This window comes from Stegostoma tigrinum, chromosome 3 (genome assembly GCF_030684315.1).
Source record: "Stegostoma tigrinum isolate sSteTig4 chromosome 3, sSteTig4.hap1, whole genome shotgun sequence".
In the NCBI taxonomy this organism is placed as follows: domain Eukaryota; kingdom Metazoa; phylum Chordata; class Chondrichthyes; order Orectolobiformes; family Stegostomatidae; genus Stegostoma; species Stegostoma tigrinum.
Genome location: NC_081356.1, coordinates 115,246,450 through 115,271,906, shown reverse-complemented (window position 1 = coordinate 115,271,906; position 25,457 = coordinate 115,246,450). Strand labels below are relative to the sequence as shown.

Below are 25,457 nucleotides of genomic sequence, written 5' to 3'. Positions count from 1 at the left end.
GCAATCTCTCAGGAATTTTTTGTAAAGTGCAGGAAAATTCAAGAAGTTCTAAATTGAAGCCATGGAAGTCCTTTCAATGAAAAACAATATCTAAGGTCCACATGGTCTTGTTATAAACGACAGGTCCCTCAGCCAGTACTTCATTTCCGCACAGCATTTCCTACAATCCTGCAACATATCAGTTCAGGAAACCTGGTTGGCATGAACAAGTTGGACTGAAGGGTCTGTTTCCATGCTCAGTAGTATAGGGAAAATACCTCATAGGAAAATATCCCAAGGTGCCCAGAGAAATGCGAATCCAAAAAAAAAGTGGCGTGGCCAAGGTAAGAAACAAGGGGAAAATTGACCAAGTTCTAGTCAGTGAAGTAGATTTTAAGAAAGGCCCTAAAACAGGAGAGAGGGGCATACAGGAGCAAAGAGGGAATGCCCGTCTTTTAGGCTTAATCGCTGGAATGTTTGAAATGATTATTATGAAATGTTGGAGTGAATTTAAGTAACCACCTTGGATATTCCTTGTTATGTCCCATGGGATTTCAGAAAAACCAATTACGTGTTAAAATTTCCAAACCAGGGATTTAAATTCTATGGTTATAGTCAATACTCAGCAACATTGTGTAGCTAGTGATCAAAAGTTTGATGGAAAGAAATCTGGCTATCTTGAACTAAGACTGTTTAGCAGATTTCATAGACAAGATATTCACTCCAAGGTGGAAGCAGGGCCAAAGGTGGGTGTGTAATTCTGGGCAAGCATAGAACATAGAACATAGAACAGAGAACAGTACAGCACAGAACAGGCCCTTCAGCCCACAATGTTGTGCCGACCATTGATCCTCATGTATGCACCCTCAGTTATCTGATACAGTTCAGTCCCTGAATCATTTTGCGAGAGGCTGGACTGGGATCAGCAGTACATTTTGGGGAGCTAATTTAACTCATTGAAAAGCAGTGAAGCCCAATTACCTGAAGGCTGCTTTTAAACCCAACACCAGACTCCCAACTCAAACGGTAAAATCCTGATCCATATATTTTAGAATTGACACAAACACAAAGTTGCTGGAAAAGCTCAGCAGGTCTGACAGTGTCTGTGGAGCAGAAAACAGTTTCAGGTCCAGTGACCCTTCCTCAGAACTGATGGTGGCTGGGAAAACATCAGTTTATATGCAGAAAATAGGGAGGTGGGTGGGGTAGGGAGGAAACGATGGGATAGAGCCCAAAGAGAGAGAAAGACAGTTGGACAGACAAAGGAGTTGCTAACGATCAGGCTGGGAGGGTGAGTAGTTGTTAATGGGGACTGTTAGTGACTAACAACAGGGGGTGTGTAATGGCAGGCTATGTGGTAACAAGAAACAAGAAGGGTCACTGGACCAAAAACGTTAGCTCTGTTTTTTCCTTCACAGGCTGCCAGACCTGCTGGGCTTCTTCAGCAATTTTGTTTTTGTTCCTGATTTACAGCATCCACAGTTCTTGCGATTTTTATGCGATAACAAGGCCCGGTGTGTCGGGCAGGGGCTGGGACATGGGAAAGTTTAGGCCCTAAAATTATTGAACTCAATATTGAGTCCTGAGGGCTGTAGGGTCCCCAAGCGGAAACTGAGGTGTTGTTCTTTCAGCTTGTGTTGGACTTTGCTGGAACACTGCAACAAGCCAGAGACAGAGATGTTGGCCTGGGAGCAGGGTGGTGCATTAACGTGGCAGGCAACAGGTAGTTCAGGGTATTTTTTGCGAGCGGAACGTAGATGATCCGTGAAGCAGTCACCAAGTCTATGCTCTGTTTCCCTAATGTACAGGAGACCACATTGTGAGCAGCGAATGCAGTAGATTAGATTCTGGGAACTGCAGGGGAAGTGTTGCTTCACCTGGAAGATATGTTTGGGCCCTTGGATAGTGGGGAGGGAGGAGGCAAATGGGCAAGTGTTCCACTTTCGCCGGTTACAGGGGAAGGTGCTGTAGGACTGTGGGGAGGTGCTGAGGATGATGGAACTGTGGACCACGGTGTCCTGGAGGGAACGGTCCCTGCAGAAGGCAGACAAGGGATGGGAGGGATATATGTGGTGGCATCTCACTGGAGGTGATGGAAATGGCACCTGATCTTCTTCTGGATACGGATGCTGGTGGGATGGTAGGTGACGATAAGGGGAACCCTATTGCTGTTGCGGGAGGGAAGAGAAAGGGTGAGGGTGGAAGTGTGGGAGATGGTTCAGACCTGGCTGAGGGTCCTGTTGACAACATGACCTCCTGCGATGCTACGCTGAAACAAAAAGACAACATTGCTATCCACCACCCTATCCACCAATACCTCCAGGTCCTGTTCCATGAAACAGTCAGAGAACTTGCCTTTCCTTTGGGCCTTGTGTTGAATTTTGAGGTTTGGGTAGTGAAATGTGAGGAACAGTTCTTGGCTAGCAGCATATGAAATTGTGTGTAGCTGGCCTTTAAGTATGGAGCCAGAAGTTCGAAAGCTGAAAGGGCCTGTAATGGCGAGCACTGCCACCACTCTGGCCTCATGATTCACCAAGAAAGGTGCCAATTATTGCATAAATAATGAGATGAAGAGTGCAAAATTGTGTGACAAAAGTGCCAAAAGCAACAAATCTTACTCAACAGAACATTTTGACCTAAAATGGGAGAATACTTGCCAGAATTAGAATTTCCCAAATGCTTATATTGAAATTGTTCCTGTGTTGCATTTGGTGGAAATGGCCTGTTAACTATACTTACACTGAAACAACAATTCTTACAGAGGAAATATAAAGATGACCAAGTATGGGCCAAATGGACTCCTCTGCACTGTAATAGATCTGTGATTCTGTGTTGTAAACCATTGAAAAATTATCAGAGTCTTGAGTTAATTCAAATCCCATCAGTTTCTGCTTTCTCAAGATGGCCTGTGTAAGTATGTTTTATGAGTCTCCAGTTGATAATAAAATTCCTGAGTTACATTCCTTGAAGTGATCCATTATTCTCAGTGGAAAAGAGACACATTAGTCTGTTGGTAATAGAATTCTATGTGGCTTGTTGATTGATATTGAAATTACAATTTGATCCTGCTCTCACTGCTGTGTCGGAAGGTGCAGATTGCATTTCATTCCTTGAAGCAAGAACACATCACTCACAGTGCTTCAGGAACAAAATGGGATTCTGTTTTTGAAGCTTGCATTGGCAACTGGATGCTGATGAAAAGCACTGAATACATTATCTGGAACACATAATTGCGATCAATTGCTTTTAAGCAATATGATGGGGAATTGAATGTCAGGAGTAGTTAGTTAGGCTGTGTCCTATTGAGAGTTGCATAGTCCCACTATCATCTGCCAATTATCAACTCAAGCCAGATGTTTTCAGTGATCCTTTGCATATCACCATGGATTGCTTCATTATTGAAGGATTACAAATAGATCTGAAGATTGTGTAATTATCCACATACTACTTCACTTCTGACCTAATAGGATGATGAAATTAATATCACAATTGCGTTTGTAATAATATCCTCCCTCTGAGACAATGTGCTGACAGACTGGTTAGTGATGTGGCCTGTACTATACTTTGATAGAGCATGCTATTCTTCATGTGAAGAATTCATCATCATGTTATATCCTCCGATAATCGTCTACGCAGTGGGCAGATGCCTTCCAAATAACATTGACATCAGTGCTGTTAAAATAGATTTTCAGGTGTACTAACATCAGTGTCCTTGAAGCAGCTAATAGCACCGGCATTGAAGTAATGATATCTGAAACCAACTGCACTGGACTGGCCACATGGTTCGGATATCTGAGTTTCAACTATCAATCCAAATCATTTTCGCCCAACTCAAGGAAGGCGTTCACATGAGAAGAGGGCAACGAAAACTTTTCAGAGATTTCCAGAAGTCTTCCCTCAAGCAATGCAACATAGATGTTGATGCCTGGAAGACTGTCATTCAGAAGAAACCAATTTAGGGGAACCTCCTGTGTGAAGGTACCTGATTGTTCAAGAACATAATTTGGCAAGGGGAAGTACATAACAGGAACCAGAGAAAGGAACGCGAATGATCTCAAGGCCAAGAATCACTTCTGATTCCCAGAAACAGCCACCAAATGTGTCATTGGAGAAATGGGACTGCCATCAGGCTTATCAGCTACACAAGGACCCACAGAACCTGTGACCAGTGACACAATATTTCCTTGTTACCATATAATTTTGGGTTCGCGTGCTCACCAGATACTCCAACATCCTTCAGCCACTTCCCTAACTGTGAACACCACTCAGTGCTGTAGGTGATGCTGCTGAGCTGCCCAATCCCTGATTGGACTTAGTGGCCCTTAGGGGTAGCTTGATATCCTTAATAGGCCAGCAGGGCCGACTGTAGTCAGTTAATCAGCTCCCAAAAACAAAATCATCACAACCTGTTCTGCACCAAAACTGGGTTTCCCCTTCCCCTGATTTCATCCCAGGCTGGGGAACCTCTGTCCTGACTATCCCTGCTAATGGACGAAATAAACACTAAAGAGGCTGGAAATAAGTTGAGGGAAACAAAGCAACAGTTGTGCCTTTAGTAATTGCTGTTATTGAAGAGTTTCACAGTAAAATTCCTTTTGAGTTACAAAGTTTGGGAGAATGGAAGTGAAGAGAGGTGTGATGTAGAATTGGAGATCCCTGTGTTTATTTTAAGGAGACTAAGATATCATGTAGAATGTCCTGATGACTCACACTTTCAGACTTCAGTGAAAAGGAAGGGCTGGAGGAAAATGGATAATCAGCCATGGAAAACTAAGGAAATATAGACGGATGTCACCTTGAAAGCAAATACAAACTGGCAAAGATTAGTGAGAAACTAGAGGATTAGGAAAACTTTAAAGGCCAACAGAAGGCCATGAAAAAATCTATGATGAAAGCTAAGGTAGAATATGAGTGTAAACTAGCTCAACATAGAAACAGATAGCAAATATTTCTACACGTACATAAAATGAGAAAGAGTGGCTCAGGTAAGTATTGGTCCTTTAGAGGATGAGAAGGGAGATTTAATAATGGGAAATGAAATAGCCAAGGCGTCGAACAGGCATTTTGTGTTGGTCTTCATATTGGAAGGCACAAATGACATACTAATAATTGATGACAAGGAAACTATGGTAGGTGAGGACTTAGAATTGATCATTATCACTAAAGAGGTAGTGTTGAGTAAGCTAATGGGGCTAAAAATGGACAGATCTCCTAAGATGCTGCTTGGCCTGCTGCGTTCATCCAGCTCCACTCTTTGTTATCTCAGATCTCCTAGCCCTATGGAATGTATCCCAGTGTACTAAATGAGTTGGCTGGGGAAATAGCAAATGCGCTGGTGGTAATTTATCAATATTCACTAGACTCTGAGGTGATTCTGGCAGATTGGAAAACCACAAAAGTGATGCCACTGTTTAAAAATGGAGGGAGACAAAAGGCGAGTAGCTATAGGCACTTATTAATTTCTGCAATGGGGAGAATACTTGAATCTATAATCAAGGAAGAAACAGCCAAGCATCTGAATAGAAATTGTCCCAGCGGGCAGACGTAGCATGGCTTCATGAAAGGCAGGTCATGTTTAACTAATTAATTGGAGTTCTTTGCGGACATTACAAGTGTAGAGGACAATAGGGAACCGGTGGATATAGTATATCTGGATTTCCAGAAGGCATTCAACAAGGTACTGCACAAAAGATAAAGGTGCATGACGTTACTGGTAATGTATTTGCATGAATAGATGATTGGTTAGCAAACAGAAAGCAAAGAGTAAGGATAAATGTGTGTTTTTCTGGTTGGTGATCAGTGGCTAGTGATGTGCCTCAGGAATCAGCATTGGGACTGCAAATTGTTTTCAATGTACATAGATGATTTAGGGAAAGTTACCAAGTGTAATGTGTCAAAGTTTGCAGATGACACTAAAATGAGTGGTACAGCAAAGTGTGCAGAGGACACTGGAAGTCTGCAGAGGGATATAGATCTATGTTGTTTATATTTTTTCTCAGATTATTTGTTGGATTTTCTGATTCAGAAAGCTAGGTCAGAACTACAGCCAAGACAACTGAACTGGTCCAAAGTTTAAATGTTGCCGAAGCAAATTATTATTTCAATTTCCTGGGTTTAAGACAGTCTTCCTAAGGACATATCTGCTTGTTGTACCTCTTCACTACTAACCCAATTCTTCTAAATTATATAGAAAGCCACAGTAATCTCTCATGTAATTACTGATGATCCTCAGTGCAGGTCTCCATCCAGACCTATGTGTATAGTGAGGGTGGAGGGGGATATGCATGTGTGGGCGTTGGGTGAGGCCAGGACTTGCCATGGTTGTGTGCCAGCTGTTTCGAAATACTTTACCATCAGTGATAGTCATTGGGAGACTGGTGCCAATTGGCCTCTACTGAATCAAGGAGCCTGCAATATCAAGAGAGGCAAACAGTTGGTAGAGAGGAAAAAGAAAGTGTACACATTTGAAAACCAGACTCCACGCCTGAAAGTTCATCCACCATCTACTTTGTTACACTCAGATAGAGCATTGAAAAATGCATGAGAACAGAGAATGAGAAAACAATTTCTGACCTATGTGGCCATGACATTCTCAATTTGGTCTCCATCAATTCTTTCTTTCTTCTTCACCATTTTTTATCTTTTATTTGGAGAATACCTTATTCGTGATGTGAGTCATCCATCAGCATTGTTGTTACTGCTGTTGCTGTACGTGGATTTTTTGTTAATACCTGCTCAAAGCACACACTTAAAGTATCATGGGACTTGATAAACTAAAGAGCCCTTTTATTTACCCTGCAAAGTGACGTTAGACTGCTGAAGATGATTTGTTGCCTTTTGGCTGTGTTTCCAACAAGCAAATGTGCAGAGTATTTCTGAAATAGTAAGAGTTTGGAAAGTGAACATGTACAATGGGACCTAGGTGTCCTTGTCAATAGGCCATTGGAAGCGAATATGCAATTGTAGCAAGGCTGATGGAATGTTAGCCTCCTTGACAAGATGATTTGAGTACAGGAGTTGTGAACTCTTGCTTCAATTGTGTCAGGGCTTGCTCAGATTACATCTGGAAAATTGTGCGCTGTTTTGTTCTCCTAGGAGAATGGGCAAAGAAATGGCGGATGGAATACAATATGGGAATGTGTTAGATTACGCACATTGGTAGGAGGATTAGTGGCATAGGCTATTTTCCAAATAGAGAAGGGCTTCGGAAATCAGAAGCGTAAAGAGACTTAGCAGTCCTGGTTTAGGATTCTGATGGGGTTAAAGTGCAGGTTCAGTGGGCTGTTGGGAAGGCAAATGCAATGTTCACATTCATTTCAAACTGAGTTAGAATACAAGAGCTGACGCTTTATAAGGCTGTGGTCAAACTGTGTTTGAAATATTGTGAGCAGTTTTGGGCTCCTCATTTAATGGAAGATATGCTGGCCTTGAAAGGAGCCAAGAGGAGGTTTACAATAACGATACCGGGGATGAAGGACTTATCATATGTGGTTGAGGAATCTGGGTGTGTATTTGTCGGATTTTAGAAGGATAATAGAGAATCTCATTGAAACTTACAGAATATTGAGAAACCTGGATAGAATGGATGTGGAGCTGATATTTCCAGTAGTAGCAGAGACTAGCTTCTGAGGGCACAGCCTCAGATTGAAGGGATGGCTTTTTAGAACTGGGATGCGGTCGAACTTCTTCAGCTGGAGGGTGGTTAATCTGTGGAAATCATTCCCACAGAAGGCTGTGGAGACAAAGTCCTTGTGTATATTTAAGACAGAGCTGGATAGGTTCTTGATTGGTCAGGGGATCAAGGGTTATGGAAAGCAGGCAGGAGACTTTAGGTTGAGAAGCACATCAGCTTGATCAAATGGTAGAACAGACTCGATGGGCCAATTCTGTCCTAAATCCTATACTCTTATAGTGTTATGACAGGGAAGATATTACTGCCATAGAGGGAGTGCAACAAATTTTGACCAAACTTGTTCCTGGGATGTTGGGAGAGTTCTAAGAAGAGAGATTAGAAAACTGAGCCCGTAGAGTTTTGAAGATTGAGAAGTGACTGTATTAAAACTGTCAAAATACTTTAAAAGATAGACTTGATGGATCCAGATAAGATGTTTCCCCTGGTTGGGAGTCTAAAACTAGGGGGCAAAATTTAAAATTAGGAGCATACCACTAAGAATGGCAATGAGGAGAAATTATTTTGCTCAATGAGTTGTGAACCTGTTGAATCCTCTACCTTAAAGGGCTGGGGAGGCTCAGTCTTTGAATCTGTTTAAGGTAGAGACTGATAGATTTCTGATTACCGGGGCAGACAGGGTTATGGAGAAGGGTTGAGTAAAAGGCATTGGAGTGTTCAATCAGCCATGATATTACTGAATGGCAGGGAGGTCTCATGGGTTGAATAGCTTAATTTGGCTCCTGTGTTTCTGTATTAGGGAGGAATTCAGTTCAGATGCTTCATTGTTCTTCCAAGCAAGCCAAGTCATCCATGTACCATCAATGTTACCGATACTTATTTGAAATAATGCCAGCTTTTAAGATCAAAATGGGAGTGTTGTCCAACTGTGGAACATTTTTCTTTATTATATTTGTTCACAGCTGTCACAGCTGTTTACTCAGAGAGTAGTAAGGGAATGGAACGCTTTGCCTGCAACAGTAGTAGATTCGCCAACTTTAGGTACATTTAAGTCGTCATTGGATAAGCATATGGACGTACGTGGAATAGTGTAGGTTAGATGGGCTTGAGATCGGTATGACAGGTCGGCACAACATCAAGGGCCGAAGGGCCTGTACTGTGCTGTAATGTTCTATGTTCTATGTTCTATATTTGAGCACCAGCACTCGTAGCTGGTGTTGTGCTTCAGCTTGTGCTGGTTGACACATTGTCCTTCCATTTTCTATGGGTTACCACTTCTTGGCACCTATGGCCTCCAGCTTTGATCTTCTTGTCACTTACTTTGACAGTGGTTATCGCAGATTTGTGAAATCAAGTGTCCTACTGCTAAGTTAAAACTGCGGAGTCAAGTAACAATTTTAAATTTGTTTTCGCTGTTTCTTTTGCAGTGTTCTCAGGATCTTCATCAAGCACAAAGTATGATCCTGATATCCTCAAGGCAGAAATATCAACCACAAAGGTCCGGGTAAGAATAACAGATGCTGAAGAAATTTGATTTGACCGGAGGTCTCACTGACGAGTTGTGAAGCAGCCATTTCAAACCTAGTTATTTAATTATTTTGCCTGATGGTTTGTAGGCTAACATTCAAAAATACTTCAGTGGCTTGCTTTGGCTTTGTTAGTTTCAGTAACCTGAGATATTCCATCAAATCGCCAAATACTTCTCACCTGTTTCCCAAAAGGTTGAAGATCTCCCAGGAATATATGTGCTCAAGGAGTTCCACATGCATCATAGTGGGGCTTTGTATAGTTTTGAGTCAATTTGTATTGGCACAGACAGAGATATGATTAAAGCCAGGGTACTGGCCAGCTGCTTCAAACACCTACAAAAGTGAGATGTGTGCTTGTCTATGTTATGTTCACAATATAACTTAAGCTGAATCATCTATACAAACTGAGAATTACTGGGAATTGTGCTGTCATAAAAATATTTAAAATGCTTGATTCCAGAATCTTTACTTTGAATTACTGAGGTCTTAACACATTGAAAACAAATGGCCTAACAAATACATTTGAAGAAAGAAATCAGACTAACTTAATCGTACTGGGTTAAGTTATAAGCAATCCTGCATTTCACAAGGATAGCCACAATTGACTCAAGTACAGATCAGGAGACTTTTAGATGTAGGAGCAGAAATAAACCTCAATTCCCTTTTCCTGCCTTTCTCTCCCATACCCTTAATCAGAAGTAGAACTGCAAATCTTTTAGATCCAAAACTCCAAATCGTGTAACCTACGAGGATTATTTCCTGAAGGGTCCAGCCAATGTACCCAAAATATATTTTGATCATTTTTTAAAATAATTCATTCATGGAATCAGGGCATCACTGGCTAGGCCGACATTTATTGCCCAACTTTAATTACCCAGAGGGCAGTTTAGAGTAAACCACATTGCTGTGAGTCTGGACTAACCCTCCCTAAAGGATATTAGTGAACCAGATGGGTTTTTTTCCCAAGAACTGACAATGGCTTTATGGCCATGGTTAGACTTTTAGTCATAGATTTTTTTTTTAAAATTCAGTTCAAATTATGCCATCTGCCATGGTGGGATTCAAACCCCGGCCCCCAGAACAATACCTGGGCCTCTGGATTAATAGTCTTGTGATAATATCATTCAACCAGTACCTCCCCAATTGTATGCGTGTATTATATTTTGATGGACTGAGTTTTTTGGCAGAGTTTTGTATGTCAGTGCAACACATGGGACTTTTAGCAGCAAGGATATCTTGAGGTATTCTGTTGGCTCTTTCGGCCCTTTTGAGAAAGATGGTTGTTCTTGTTCATAACAGTGTCAGGGTTGTCATAATTTGGAAGCCATGTTTGTGTCTACAGAAAGATTGATACACCTTGTGTTTATCCTTCAGTTAAAACATTTTGCTTTTATAATTTGTTCCTTTACAGGTAAACAAGCTGAAAAGAGAACTTTCCCAGATGAAACAAGAGCTGTTGTACAAAGAGCAAGGGTTTGAAACACTACAGGAGTAAGTTCCTCATGTCAGACTTAAAGCAATTTATGTATATCTAAAGCTGTAACTTAACTTAAGCCATTATAAACACAAAAACAAAACCTCGAAGCTGATATGCTAAAATTTTTGTGTGGCAAAGCTCTACAGGTTTTCACAGAATTCCCTACTTAGTGACTTTTTAACCATAAGAAGGCCAAGCACACAGGGCAGTCCTCTGGGGAGAAATATCACTTGAGACATTTGAGTCCTGCCCTCATTCATCTCAAGAATAGAGGAATTTAAAACTGAACACAGGGAAAAGTTACTTCAAAATAGAGTACTACATATTTCACAAAAACCTCCTTGTATGTTTTAAAAGCCAAAATACCATAAATTAACTTGGCAATTTTTTGCATACTTTCCATTGAAAAAACTTTTTTTAGGCCAATGTGAATTTAGATTTGATGCCCCATTTCATGACAAACTAGCATCACATTTGACCCCTATAGAGTCTATTTTCTTAATGATAATAACAGAGATTAGAAACTTCAAGTATTTGAAAGGATTTTGTGTAATGCAAATTGATATTGGAATTGCAATGTAGTGATTATAATTATCTAGACGAGTGTCCTGGGGTTAGCTATAAATTGAGATTGCTACTTCTAGTTTAGCGTGTTAAAATCTTGAGCTATTTATATTGAAACAAACACAGAATTGTAGCAGATCAACATAGTGTCTGAAAGTGGAGTCTATGCTGAAAATTCAACCCAGAGCACAGATCTCATCATGTCCTGCTACATCTGTGCATCATTATTTCCCCGGAACGCTGGTGAGGAAAAAGCTCAACCCAGCCTCATTGAAATAAGGTAGTCTTTTTCATTTGATTGATATGTTAACATTTGAAAATAAATCATAGCATTTACACTTTACTATCTTTCAGTTAGATAACTTGGGGGCACAGCTATCTGGGCGTTAGTGAATAACAATCATTTACAGAGAACTTAATTACAACCCTCCAAAGTATCCATATGATCTTCAGACACAATACCTTATTTTGCATGTCAGCCCTGGTCTTGCCCAAGTGAGTACGATAACCAGATCGTCATTAGTAGCCATCAGATGAATGACCAGGTAATTTAGTTTAAAGGGTGCTGACTGAAGGAACATTTTTACCACAACACCAGGAGAATTTCTGACTCTTCTTCAGGCATTGCTGCATGACCTTAGACGTCCAGCTAAATCATTGGAACAGTCAGATGGGTCCACAGTTAACCCAATGAGCCAGCTGTTGTTAGCTAGAGTCCTTCGAGGGAATCAGTGTATGGTCAGTGTATGATTAAAAATCCACCTGTTCCCTGTTTTTTGTTTTTTGATTACACCTCTATCTCCAGATTTTATTGTGTGACAGCCAATATGTTTTTCTGATTAATCGAGCTAAAATGCACAATGTAGAGTGACTGCGTTGCCCTGTCTGTATGTCCCCTCCCACTCTACATTCCTCCTACATGAGCAACCAGCAAAATGACTGCACCCATGTCCTCATAGCAGTAATGATATACATTTGAAATATTGAAATTGCACTGAGCTAATTGAATGGCCTGCAGAAGTGTGACTTTTTTGGCTTGTTTTGGGCTGCTGGGAAACTGTGACTGTCCTTGGGAGGACAAAACAATGCTGCAGGTGATCCAGAAGCATCCTTTTATGGATTAAGCTGCAGACTAATTGCCTTAAAATCAGCAAATGAGGAGGTGGTCGCTTGGTTCCAGGAATTAAAACTGGGACAAAATGAAAATTTGGCATTAACAATGAAGAACTGCAATGAAGAACTGCAATAGGATTGTGACAATAAAGTATGAGCTGGTTAAAGTTTAGTGAGGCAGATTGCTTCTATTATATTTCTCTAACAATGCTGTATTGTCAGAAATGGTTTACTCACTGGCAAGTTTGATTGGAATCCAAAGTATGTTTGAGTAATTGTCAACAAAATACCACAGGGAAACAATGGGCAGCTGTGTGAGCTTTTTGGCAGGTCAAGTTTTTTTTGCAGTACACTTAACGCTTAAAGTTATTGCAAAACCAACCAATTTGTAACCACAAAGAGTCCTCACATTACCATCCACTGTCTTCCAACTCTGAAAGTTACCGCTGCATTTTTGATTCTACCTAATTGGGGAATAAGTGCTTGAAACTTTCTTTTCTAAGAATGCTCAGAGAGTTGTGAGATTTGAGTTCTAGAGTGCCAGATTACCCGTAGAATTGAAGTCTGTGGTGCAGAAGGAAGCTATTCAGTCCAACATGCCTGTGCAAGTTCTGGATATAACCATCATTTCCTCATGCTAATTTCCTGCATTTTCCACATACCCATATATGTTAATTTATTCAAAGTAATCATCCAATCCCCTCTTGCATGCCTCAGTTGAAGTTGCCTCCGTGATATTTCCAGACAGTATGATCCATACCCTGAGTAATCACTGATAAAAAACATTTTTTCTCATATTACCCTTGCTTTTTTTGCAAATCACTGTAACCCAAATACATCCATGCCCTCCTGTTCTTGATCCTCTTACAAATTGGACACTTTTTCACTATCTACTGTATGATGATTTTGAAAAAGTCTGGCTGAACTCCTCTCAGATTTCTTCTCTCCAAGGAGAACAGTTCCAACTTAGAGTCATAGAGGTCTGCAGCACAGAAAAAGGCCCTTCAGCCCATCAAGTCTGCACTGAGCAAAAGTACACACCTATTCTGTGGTGATCGATATTGAGCACAGTGTGTACCCCACCAGGTCAAAACCTGAATGTACTTTTCCCATAAAGGTAAAGGAACCTTCCATTTAAGAGTTCTCACTGCCACCAGAAGGATCTGTTTATTGGGGCGCTCAGCTCTGGAACAGCTGAGTAATTCCCTGATGTAGTGAGTCTTATTTCTCCCCTTGCCTCCCTGATGCTGACCTAGGCTTGGGAACAGTTGCATGAGAACCAATTGCTTCTTATCTCACCACAGTGGCCTGTCTCTCTCGTGTAACTATGCACATGGGAAAGTGCACTAATACCACAACTTCAGCAATTGGGGGGGGTCTTCACAAACATTAAAAACTTTATCACATTCCTCAGAATGTCTAATGTACTTGCCTGGCAAACTAAGGTTAATAGTAAAAGCTGACCAGGTGATGTGATTTCATTGGACCGTACAAAGCATTCAAATTGGTAGTCAATGCAGCTAAGATGTTTCTTCTGGTTGATGAGTCTAAAACCAGGGCGCATGCTTTAAAAATAAGGGATTGCCATTTAGGAGCATGATGAGGAGAAATTCTTTTCCTTTGTCTGTTCTGAATTTTTTGAAAGCTCAGTGTCCGAGTACATTTGAAGTAAAGATGAATAAATTTTTGATTATGGAAATAGTCTGGGTAAATTTCAGTGGTTAGCACTGCAGCCTCACAGCACGAGGGACCCGGGTTCGATTCCACGCTCAGGCATCTGTCTGTGTGGAGTTTGCACATTCTCCCCGTGTCTGCGTGGGTTTCCTCCGGGTGCTCCGGTTTCCTCCCACAGTCCAAACGTGCGCAGGATAGGTGGATTGGCCGTGCTAAAGTGCCTGCAGTGTTCAGGGGTGTATAGATGGATGGGTTATCGGCAGTTGGGTCTGGCTGGGATTCTCTGAGGGTCGGTGTGGACTAGTTGGCCCAAAGGGCCTGTTTCCACACTGTAGGGATTCTATGAGAAAAGGCATTGAAGTTTTCAATAAACCATTATTGTACTCACTGACAGAACACAGCTAAATGGCCCACTCCTGTTCCTCTATTCTCAACAAGACACTACGGTTTATTACAATTAAATCAGTTCTAACCACAAACAAACAAAGCTTATAACCCTCTGAATTACACCGTACCCCTTCTTAAACCCCTATACGCATGCAGACAGGCACAAGAAAACATAGATGGTGTGGATGGAGTCACAAATGTTAGCTTATAAACTAAGAAACAGGTCAGTCACGATCAAATCAAACAGGATGGTGGGGCAGGGGTGCAGGACAATGAACAGCTCGTTCTTGTCTCAATGTCCTTAAAGCCCAGCGGGTGTAAATTCCTGAATAGCAGAAAATCTTGGACATCTCTCTACTGTTTGTTTTATTTTTCTGCAAAAGAATGCAGGGGTTAGGGAAATACCAGGAACTGTCCTGTGTATATTTGCAACCTCTGAAAGGATCTCTGCTTTAAAAATGCTTTGTCACTGGACCACCGTAGCAATCAAGAAAACCTGCGGCATCACTTCCATTTGGTCATTGTGTCCATTTCACACCTGGTGTGCTTGAATCTCATTATAGTCACACCAATCTTGAATCAGCATTGCTGTCAAAGTCTCAACAATATATTTAATAGTTCCTTCAAAAAGCAACAAGCATTTTCTTAATTAAACTTCTGAAACAAATTGAGCCTGAGTGATTCTTGGTGAAGACCTTTCTTACAGCATACTGAAATGACAATCTATGATTGGCTTTCTCAGTATTGGAGTGTTTGGTGTATTTTGAAAATCGTCAATTGACATTATCACCCACATTAGTTAAACGATCAGATGACTTAATTTATTGATAAGTTCTCAAATTAATATTTTAATGACTGCACCAAATTAGTGTAGACAGACATGAATGTATTAGAAGCAGCTCAGTGAAGGTATACCAGACTAACAGTTGCAGTGAGTGGATTACCTTATGAGGAAAGGCTAGGTTCTTTACCGCCTAGGGTTTAAAAGAGTCAGAGATGACTGAGTTGAAATATATAAGGGAGATCCTGAGGGGACTTGACTTGGTGGATGTTGAAATTGGAGACTGTGGGAGAATCTAGGAAATAAGGAGGCACCAATTTAAACAGACTCTTTGGAATTCCTGAAAAGACCGTGCCTGTGGAATCTTTAAATATTTTTTAAGGCAGAGTCTGACAGATTCCTGATTATGAAGAGGCTGAAAGATTATCAGAGATATGCAACACTGAAGCATTGAGATCAGAATCTGATTAACCATGACCTCATCGAATGGTGGAGCAGGCTCAAAGGGCCGAATGGCCTCCTTCTTGTTCCTTGCTCATGTGTTCGTATTAGCCATAATGCTTAAACTGGTGCATGGAGGAGATGAATCTTTAACCTTATTCACACTTGTTCATCTACTTTTCAGAACTTCAATCCATCTTTCTCTTTATCCCACTGTAGAATTGATCGAAAGATGTCTGGAGGACAGAGCAGTTATGAGCTGAAAGAGGCCAAAGCCATCTTAAGTGAGCTGAAAACCATCAAGAAGGCCATCAGTACTGGTGAGAAAGAGAAACAGGATCTGATGCAGGTACAGGAGGGGTTTAAAATAGACTTGTAAATTGAAATTTATGTTTTGTGTCATTTACTGGAAACTGCCATTTACTAGAAGCTGTAAACTTTTGCCTTTTGCTTGAGCATATATTGTCCGTTATCTATTGTTCCTCTCACTTGCCTAAATCGTCTACCTCTCTAAGATCATCCTTGAGAACAGAAACAATGTTGAACGCAATAAAATGTGAGGCTGGATGAACACAGCAGGCCCAGCAGCATCTCAGGAGCACAGCTTTTGTGGTCCTGAGATGCTGCTGGGCCTGCTGTGTTCATCCAGCCTCACATTTTATTGTCTTGGATTCTCCAGCATCTGCAGTTCCCATTATCACTGTACAATGTTGAATGTACTTGCTTCACTACAAAATATCTCCCCAGAACATGCATGAGGATATGTTCCAGGGATTGGAGTTTCTGAGCCTTTTAGACCTCAAGGTCGGATACCATTGTGGAGTGCGGCACATAGAAAATCCTGATAATTCCTCCAAATTTCTAGGATACCCCTGAAATTCTTTATACTATGCAGAAACTTCCCAGGCCCTTGCATCAGGTTTCCTTATGTACTTTCTTCCTCTTGGGTGCCTATAGAGATGGGCTGAAGGGAAAGCACAAGATAAAGGGAAATACTCCTTTACCTTCAACAAAATATTCCTGCTGGACCTAGACTGGATAGAAACCCTGTATGATACAGGAAATCCACTGAGTCTAGAGACATGATAGAACATCTTGCCATTCTCATCAATCCACACAGAGACTAATAACTTTTAAAAGAAATGTATTCACCAGCAACAGATGGAAAAATCCAAAGAATAATTGAATGTTTTAAGATTTTTACCATAGCAAACAAACTAAATTCAACTACAACAAACATCATTTAGCAGGAAACAAATGCACCAAACTACAAATAAAGTACTTATGTATTAAATAGCTAAGGCAATTGAAGTATAGGCCAAAACTGTCCATCTTATTTCTGGAAGTTTTTTTTTGATATTCATACATTGGGCATGGGCATAGCTGGCTGTGCCAATGCTTATTCCCCATGCCTACCTGCCCTGCAGAATGTGCCTTCTTGAACTGTTGCAATCCATTTACTGTTGGTACAGCCCAATGCTGAAAGGAAGGGAGCTTCAGGATTTTGACCCAGCAACAGTGAAGGGATAGCAATATATATCCAGGTCAGAATGGTGAGTGACTTGGAGATGAAATTGCTTGACAAGGGCAAGGGGAGACAATAGCCTGGTGGTATTAATGCTGGGCTGTTAATCCAGAGACCCAGGCAATGTTCTTGGGATCTGGGTTCAAACCTTGCCATGGCAGCTGATGGGATTTGAATTCAATAAAAGTCTGAAATTAAGAGTTTAATGATGGCCATGCATTCATTTCCAGGAAAAAAACCCCATCTAGTTCACTAATGCCCTTGAGGGAAGGAAGCTGCCACCCTGACCTGGTCTGGCCTACACGTAACTCCAGACCCTCAGCAATGTGGTTGACTCATAACTGCCTCTGGGCAATAAAGGGGAAAAGAAATTCCAAAAGGAAGCATTTTAAAACAAAGTTGCCCTGTAAACATTGTTGTTTATAACAGTGCTCAACTGAACTATTTTATCAAATATTGTTTTTGTGAATGTCCTCAGTAAAACTTTTCCATTCTTTGATTCTTCCTTTGTAGAGTCTTGCAAAACTAAAGGATCGATTCCTTTCCAGCCAGAGTGTGGGAACCTTCGAGTCAGATTTGTTCTCCAATCGAACCAATTCACACCTCTCTACCTCCAGGCAATGCCTAGATGCAGGCTCACAGACAGACATCACTGGTGATGTAAGTAGTTGTCCCTCTGGTGATTTCAACTCCCCGTCCCACTCCCCCTCCGACATGTCCATCGTCAGCTTCCTCCAGTGTAGCAGTGACTCACAACGCACATTTGAAGAACAAAACATTATCTTCCATCTGGCCACCCGACAGCCTGGTGAACTCAACAATGAGTTCTCCAATTTCAAATAACCTTCCCACCCATCCCCCAGCTCCCCTTCCAGTCCCATCTCCTCCCTTCCATTCCACCTTCTGACCCTCCCTTCCAGCCACCAACTGGATTCCTCTCTCCAATCGACCAACCAGGTCGTACCTACTGCCAGTGCCCACCTTTCACCACCATTCCACCTCCAGCGCCCTCCCATCCCTCTCTCTTTCTCTGTAGCTCCCCCTACTCCCACATCCAGTCCTGAAGAAGGATAATACCTGAAACATTGACTGTTCCTTTCCTCCAGATGCTACCCGGCTTGCTGTGTTCTTCCAGCCTCCTGTTTTACTGCGTTGTATTCCAGCATCTGTCATTTCTTTGTCTCTAATTGTATTGATTAAAGTCAGCATACTTGTCAAAGTTCCTAGATAACAAAGTGTGGGGCTGGATGAACACAGCAGGCCAAGCAGGATCTTAGGAGCAGAAAAGCTGTTGTTTCGGGTCTAGACCCTTCCTGCTGGCTTTCAAGCAATGTAAAACAATGGGTTAGAAACTTCACATCTGTCAAGTAGGTGAATGAGAGGAAACCATAAAAGATCATACTAGAGTTGGCATCATGCCCCAGCTAACGAACCAGCTCGGTGAGCCATCCAACCACAACATCCACAACCCAAGCTACAAATCTACTTAAGAACCATAGCCCCCTGTTCCTTACTTTGTATAAATTGTCATTGCTTTTAAAACTTGGCAATCATGCATGTGTTCTGATGAGTTCAAGATAAAAAAACTTTGACAGAATGTCTCCTTTTGGAGCAACATTCAAGTTGCCCATGACCAAGGAACTGTATGAGGGAGAGGTTAAGGCCAACATAATTTCGAGTCACAGCTATAAGACAGGGAGAATTGTCAAGACTGAAACCAAAGCAGAAAATGATGGAAGATTTCAGCTAGTCCGGTGACATATGTGGAGAGAGAAACCGATTGAATAGATATTAATCTAGGGGTTCATGGTCACAGTTACTGAGTATAGGCCACTGAGCATGTGTTGCAGTTTTCTGGTAGTTTGTTACATTTGTTAAGAAGCAGCAGTTTAGATATGAAAGCATGCACTGTGATAATTGGGGATTGTTCGCAGATACCAGAGGACAAATAGGCTGTCAGCACAGAATGTTTCATTCTCAACAAAGTAGCTTCCTGCTCTCCAAGCACAGTGTTAGGTAACTCCTCCCTCACTTTTCCTCCTCTCCTTGTGGCTCATTCTTCCATTTGTCTGGTGAAGTCTGCTCAATAAAGGCTGCTCTTTGGGGACTGCCTGATGAGAACTGCCATTTATCCGATCTGCTCATTGAGAACTGCTCTCTGAGAGACATTATTCTGCCCCTGGATCTATTCTTTTCTTGATCCCTAACCTTGACATGCTTTTCCAGCATGGGTTTTGTTTTCTTGGCCCCAGGGTGGTTCTTCCAGCACGGAATTGGCCTTGTCCCTGGTATTTCTTGTCCTCAGTACACCTTTCCCCACTTGGCATTAATTGCCGATCTGTCCTTTGTGAGGATAATGCAAGTCAGTCCTATAATGTAAGACTGGGGTCACGTATAGAGGTAGCAAGTACTGGTTTGTTTAATCACAATCTGATAGTTTTCAATGTGTGGAGCTGGATGAACACAGCAGGCTCAGCAGCATCTCAGGAGCACAAGCGCTGTCTGATGAAGGGTCTAGGCCCGAAACGTCAGCTTTTTTGCTCCTGAGGTGCTGCTGGGCCTGCTGTGTTCATCCAGCTCCACACTTTGTTATCTTGGATTCTCCAGCATCTGCAGTTCCCATTATCACTGACAGTTTTCAATGCCTATTTTCCTGATGCTGACCACCAGTTTCTCAGATTTATAGAATTTGATTGCACAGTCTGCTGCGTTTTGAACTGAAGGGTTGTTAGTACAGAACTAGAATTGTTTGGACGCAACACACTCAATCTTATGTGATTATAAAATGCTGTGCTCACAGAAGTGTTGACGCAAATTATCATATTTTTTACCTGAGCATTAACATCCTCATCAGTCAGTCAGCCTTTAAATGTTTCACACTTCCATTGTTCTAGTTCATAATGTGCTAATTCTCAGTCCTGATCATTGCTTTGCTTTATGTTGCATTATGAAATTTGTTCAAGTCGGGGATAGTAATCAGTTCAAACAAATTAATTTGACATCTGAAATTTTCTCTGGGTTGCAATGTTGCCTAATCAAATCACAGTTAAGTTTTTTTTAGGTTCCTTAAATCTCTTAATTGGTCATTTTACTACTGGACAGTTCTTAACTAACAAGGAAGTCAAACTGTATCAAGGCTGGCCAAGATTGTGGAAATGAGGCCATAATCAGATCAGCCGTATCATTATTGAAAGACAGACCAGGCTCAATGGGCCGAATGGCTTATTTCTGCTCCTAATTTGTATGTTCAAAAGTATTTCATCTGATGTCTTCTTCTGATTTGGGGTGGCACGGTGGTTAGTACTGCTGCCTCGTAGCGCCAGGGACCCGGGTTCGATTCCACCCTCAGGCGACGCATTCTCCCTGTATCTGTGTGGGTTTCCTTTCAGAGTCCAAAGGTGTGCAAGTTAGGGAGATTGACCATACTAAATTGCCCATAGTGTGCAGGCTAGATAACCATGGGAAATGCAGGGTTACAGGGATTGGGTGAGATGCTCTTCAGAGGGCCAGTGCACACTCGGTGGGCCGAATGGTCTGATTCCATACTGTAGAGATTCTGTGATTGCCTTCTAGTTGATCCTGATTCAGTCTCCCAGCTTTAGTAATATAGCAGCAATTAGCCCTTGGCATACTGTAACTGAATCACAGAACATTAAATTCTCCAGCCCAGAGGGCTGTGAAAGCTTAATCAATAATGTGGAGATTGACAGATTTCTACACACCTATGAGGTAAAGAGATGTGCAGATGGTGTGGGAAAATCGAACTGCGGTGAATGACCAGCTGTGATCTCATTTTGAATGGCAGAACAGAGAACAGGCTCAATGGGCTGAATGGCCTACTCCTCCATCTGTGATAGCACACAAACAGGCTATTCAATCTTTAAAACTCAACAGGGCTTTCCATGAACCTCTGAATCACATTTAATTTTCCTGCTCACTTCTCATGCTGCTTATTTTTTCCTCTTCTCAAATAATTATCTATTGCCCGCTTAAAATGCTTGATAGACTAGACTGCCATTGGCATTTTCTGGCAGGAAGTTTTACTTTCTATCTACTCTCCATATGACAGATCTTTCTTTATTAATTCTCATCAATTATATTTTGTGATAAATTAGATTTATTATAGTCTTGTTAACTAGTAAGAAAGTCTCATGCTGTCTTTTCGCAACCAGTGATTGTCCCAAAGCCTTTGATTAGGTTTTCCCAGCACCCTTTGAATTTCTCTTATCTCTGCAACCTCCTACAGCCCTTCGCCCTACTGAGATACCTGCACTCCTCCAATTTGTTTTATTGCATATCCCAGATTTTCATTCATCCACCACTGACTGTAGATACCAAGACCCTGAACTCTGGGATTGCTTCCCTGCCTCTTGTCCTTGCCTTCCTTTATGTTCCTGCTTCAAACCTATCAGTTTATCATTTTGAGTTACCTGACTTAATAGCTGTCTGCACTTCAGGGTTAAATACTGTGAATGGTAACTTCACTGTGAGCACCTTGGAGGATGTTTTAGTACAACATAAATATAAATTGTTATTGGAAAAATCCCAAAACATCTCCTTCCAGCTGTACCTCTCCATTAGTCATGATTTACAGGTCTGATCTCCTGACCCTCTTCTTTTACACGTACTGTGCACAATTGGATCCACTAATTAAGTTGAACATAGAGTTATAGAGCACGGATACAGACCCTTCGATCCAACTCAACCACACCAGCCGAGCATCCCAATCTGACCTAATCCCATTTGCCAGCACTTGGCCCATATCCCTCTAAACCCTTTCTATTCATGTACCCATCCAGATGCCTTTTAAATGTTGTAACTGTACCAACCTTCCTTTGACAGCTCATTCCATATGTGCACCACCCTCTGTGTGAATAACTTGCCCCTTACGTCCCGTTTAAATCCTTCGCCTCTCAGTACCCTTGGAAAAAGACCTTGGCTATTCACCCTATCCATGCCCCTCATGATTTTATAAAATTCTATAAGGTCACCCCTCAGTCTTCGATGCTCAGTCTTCGAGAAGAAAGCTCCAGCGTGTTCACACTCTCCTTATAACTCAAACTCGGTATCTTAGCAGATGTTTCCTGACAGTCCATTCAGTTAATTTTAGCAGGCTGTGTAACTCTCAAGCTTCCAGAAAGAGTGCCGTTTTAGAAAATGAATAATGTTCTAAATTTGTAGTTTGTACAGATGTAGTTAATCACCGGAACATGGGAATACTGGCTTCAGCATCCTTAGGCTGGGAGAGATGAAATCAGCCCTACTGAGCCTGCTCCTGATGTTCTTTCTGTGAGCCTATCTGGAAAATATGACAAATTCACAACTTTATACGAGAACAGAATGCACCAGGGCTGTAATACCTTGCAGATGAAGAGACTGCCAGCCCTGACCCCATGTCTGTACGTGAAGTATAAGTCACTCAAGCGCTGCTGGTCTCTTTGGAACCCTGTGCTGGAACAAGCCCCATGAGGACTTCAGTGTTGCTTATATTTTTTCTGACAGGCACACTCTGCTGACACTCCAATCCATTTGGCACACTAAATGTTCATTGTAGATTGGAGGTAGTTTTCCCTCACTTGTTATCCAATTATGTATGAATTTAATTTCTTCAGAAAGCGGTCTGAGCAACATGTTCCCTCGAGTCATGTTTGCATTTTCACTACAATTAGGACTTGCTATCTGATCACTGGAGCATTTGCTGATGGCATTGTAAGCATATGACGATAAATCCGAGTCATGTGTGGGTCAAGCTTCAGAGTAAACAGCTTAGGGCATAGATTTGAGACATGATCTGATATTTTATTCACTGGAATGCTAATTGAGTAGAAGTTTTAATCGCTTTAAGGCCAGTCCCTCAAGGACTCTTAGTTCATGTGATGTTTGCCAGCTTCAGATCATATTGACCCCAGTTGCCTTTATCATGTTCTCATTGTGACTGTTTGGCCAAAAGTGAAGAGGCTTCTTAACCCAAAAGTGGAAATGCAATTACTTTGCAACTCACTACTTACTTACTTGAAAATACTGTATGTTATGTGACCTAGTTTACAAATAATAAATTACTAGAAGTAGTTATGAACTATTTAGCTTGGAACTAATAGTTATAAACAGTCTTTCTGTTGACTAGTCAGGGGAAGCTGTTTGTTCTACAATGTCCACAGGGTTAAAAAGCCATTGGTAACCCATGTGTGTGCATTTGTTTCTCCATCTACCTCATTTGCTAACAAATCCAGCAGTGGGAAAATGGGATATCTGTAGCCCATTTAGTCAGTAGACTGGATTTGAATGACTTACTACTATTGGGTGATTAACCAGCAACCTTCATTTGGCTTGTCAAAGCCTGACGTTAACACTTCAAACTAACGATAAGCTTGGACTTTTGAAGCATCAAGTTGGACCAGCAGGTCTTTAGAAATGATGTACTTGAGCCAAATCTCAGGATTACCATCTGGTTTCCTGTATCTGACAGTTTTGTGCCAGAGAGGAATAAGTTAAGATATCAAGTGAACCCACAGGCTGCATTCCAGCCGTGGCTAGCCCCATTGCAGGGGAGGCTATTTCAACACCCCACCAACTCCAGCAAAACCCACCAGTTTTGATGATGATGGACCTGTTTTGTTGAAAACTATGGGTCAAGCCAATGCGCAGGAGTTGTGGCAGACTCCTATTCCTGAGTGGTGAGAAAAGACAACCCTTTAATATTCCCTTTGAATATATTGGCTCTTTAATCTTCTCACAAAGCGGTCATCAAATACTGTGTTCTTTATACCAACTTCTAAAAGCTTGAATCCACTTCCCACCCTGTTATTTATATAAATAAGCACAACGGCATTGAAAAAAATCTTTTCAAAGGAAGATCATGTTATTATAAGTTAATAAGGAGATCAATCAGAGAAAGCTAGTATTCCTTTGCAGGCTGTGTCAATGTTTCCTATCAGGTTGAGTTAATTTTGGGCCTTGGAATCAGTTAAGCATTCCTAATAATGCCATCTGGAAATAAAAACAGATGTCTGGTTATCTGTTCAAATTTATTCTCTTTGAAACATTACCGATGAGAAACAGAATGGAGGGATCCTGTGAGTGAGTGAATATGATGGGTAAGGGATTGACAGCCTGAAATTCATGAATACAACTGAACCAATGCCCCAGTGAATCCTATGTCAGCCTCACCATCTTCCCACATCCATAGCTGCTGCCAGGATGTTTGCTATCCCTCTTATGAAGGTATAATGTTTTATTGGCCATGCCACGTGAAAATGGGCACACCTTGGAAACCAGTCACCGTATCAGCGATTAACATTTATTGACTTGACTTGGAATTTGATCGCAGCAAACAATTCTGTTTCGAAAATCTTGAAACATGCCTACAAGCTGCTTCATGCCTTGTATTGCGCAATTGCTTTGAGTATTCTTTCAAAAAAAACTCATGTCATTAAAGAGAGAAAGAATCTTAAGAATATGTCACCAAATTTTATTTAAATTTTCTTTTCTAGTTTGGTCCAAGGAGCCGAGCCAATCTGGCTGAAAAAGTCAGGTTGAGTCTTCAGTATGAAGAGGCAAAGAGAAGGTAGATATTCCTTAGATGATGAATTTTACTGTTTTGTACATTTTTTGTTGCGTAGTCTGTCACCGGAAGAATCAGTGTGGAAGGGGGGAGTTTCTTTTCCAATTTCCATCGGTAGATATCGGTAAAATCTTTTAGAATTTGGTTCCTTTGACTCAAACTGAAGTTGGCATTACAAAACAGTCGATTAATGACAACGTCTAGCTTTCCCATGCACAGTCTAGGGGTAGAAAGATTCTACTCTCTGTAACGTGGTATCAATGTCCAGCAATTTTAGAATGAGTGTCCAGGAGGATTAGCGGAAACCCCCAAATTGCTGTGCACATGCTTGAAGCCAATCTGCATATTCGATGAGGACCCTGTGACTTTTGGTAGGTGTTATAATTTAAAATTGTCGCTTGCCAGATCGTGTGGGATTAGCAGTGGGTTAGTCTTCCACTCCATGTTGTCTGCCAAGCTGGTGAGTGGGTGGAGGAGTATTCTCCTGAAATAAAGTCTGATGGGCAACAGAAATATTTCAATTGGATAGCATAAAAATTTAAGAATTAACATTTTAGCTAAGACAGAACATGAAAGATAGAGCCCCTGTTAGTTTTGTTCTTTATATATACAGCTTTTGCAAAAGGTGAGATTTTATTGCACCATGCAATTATTTCTGCAGCTGTGAAAATTGCTTTGCGTATGTCAGACTTATATTTTGGCTCTGAGCAATTTGTCATGACTGTACGTCGACCTTTTTGACTTCAGGGTTTGAAAAGGGAGAAATCCTTTGTCTCAAACAAAAACTGAAATTGCT

General features: G+C 41.3%; 1 protein-coding gene across 3 annotated transcripts in view; it reads left to right on the top strand.

The window, feature by feature from the left end:
• LOC125450854 (protein WWC2-like) overlaps positions 1–25,457 on the top strand; it is a 249,715-nt gene that overhangs the window by 148,843 nt on the left and 75,415 nt on the right. For all 3 annotated transcript variants that reach the window (XM_059644856.1, XM_059644855.1, XM_059644854.1), the window contains 5 exons: positions 9,037–9,113; positions 10,550–10,629; positions 15,795–15,924; positions 17,614–17,760; positions 24,591–24,664. In XM_059644856.1, coding sequence (XP_059500839.1) covers positions 9,037–9,113; positions 10,550–10,629; positions 15,795–15,924; positions 17,614–17,760; positions 24,591–24,664 — 508 coding nt within the window. The remainder of the gene's footprint in view (positions 1–9,036; positions 9,114–10,549; positions 10,630–15,794; positions 15,925–17,613; positions 17,761–24,590; positions 24,665–25,457) is intronic.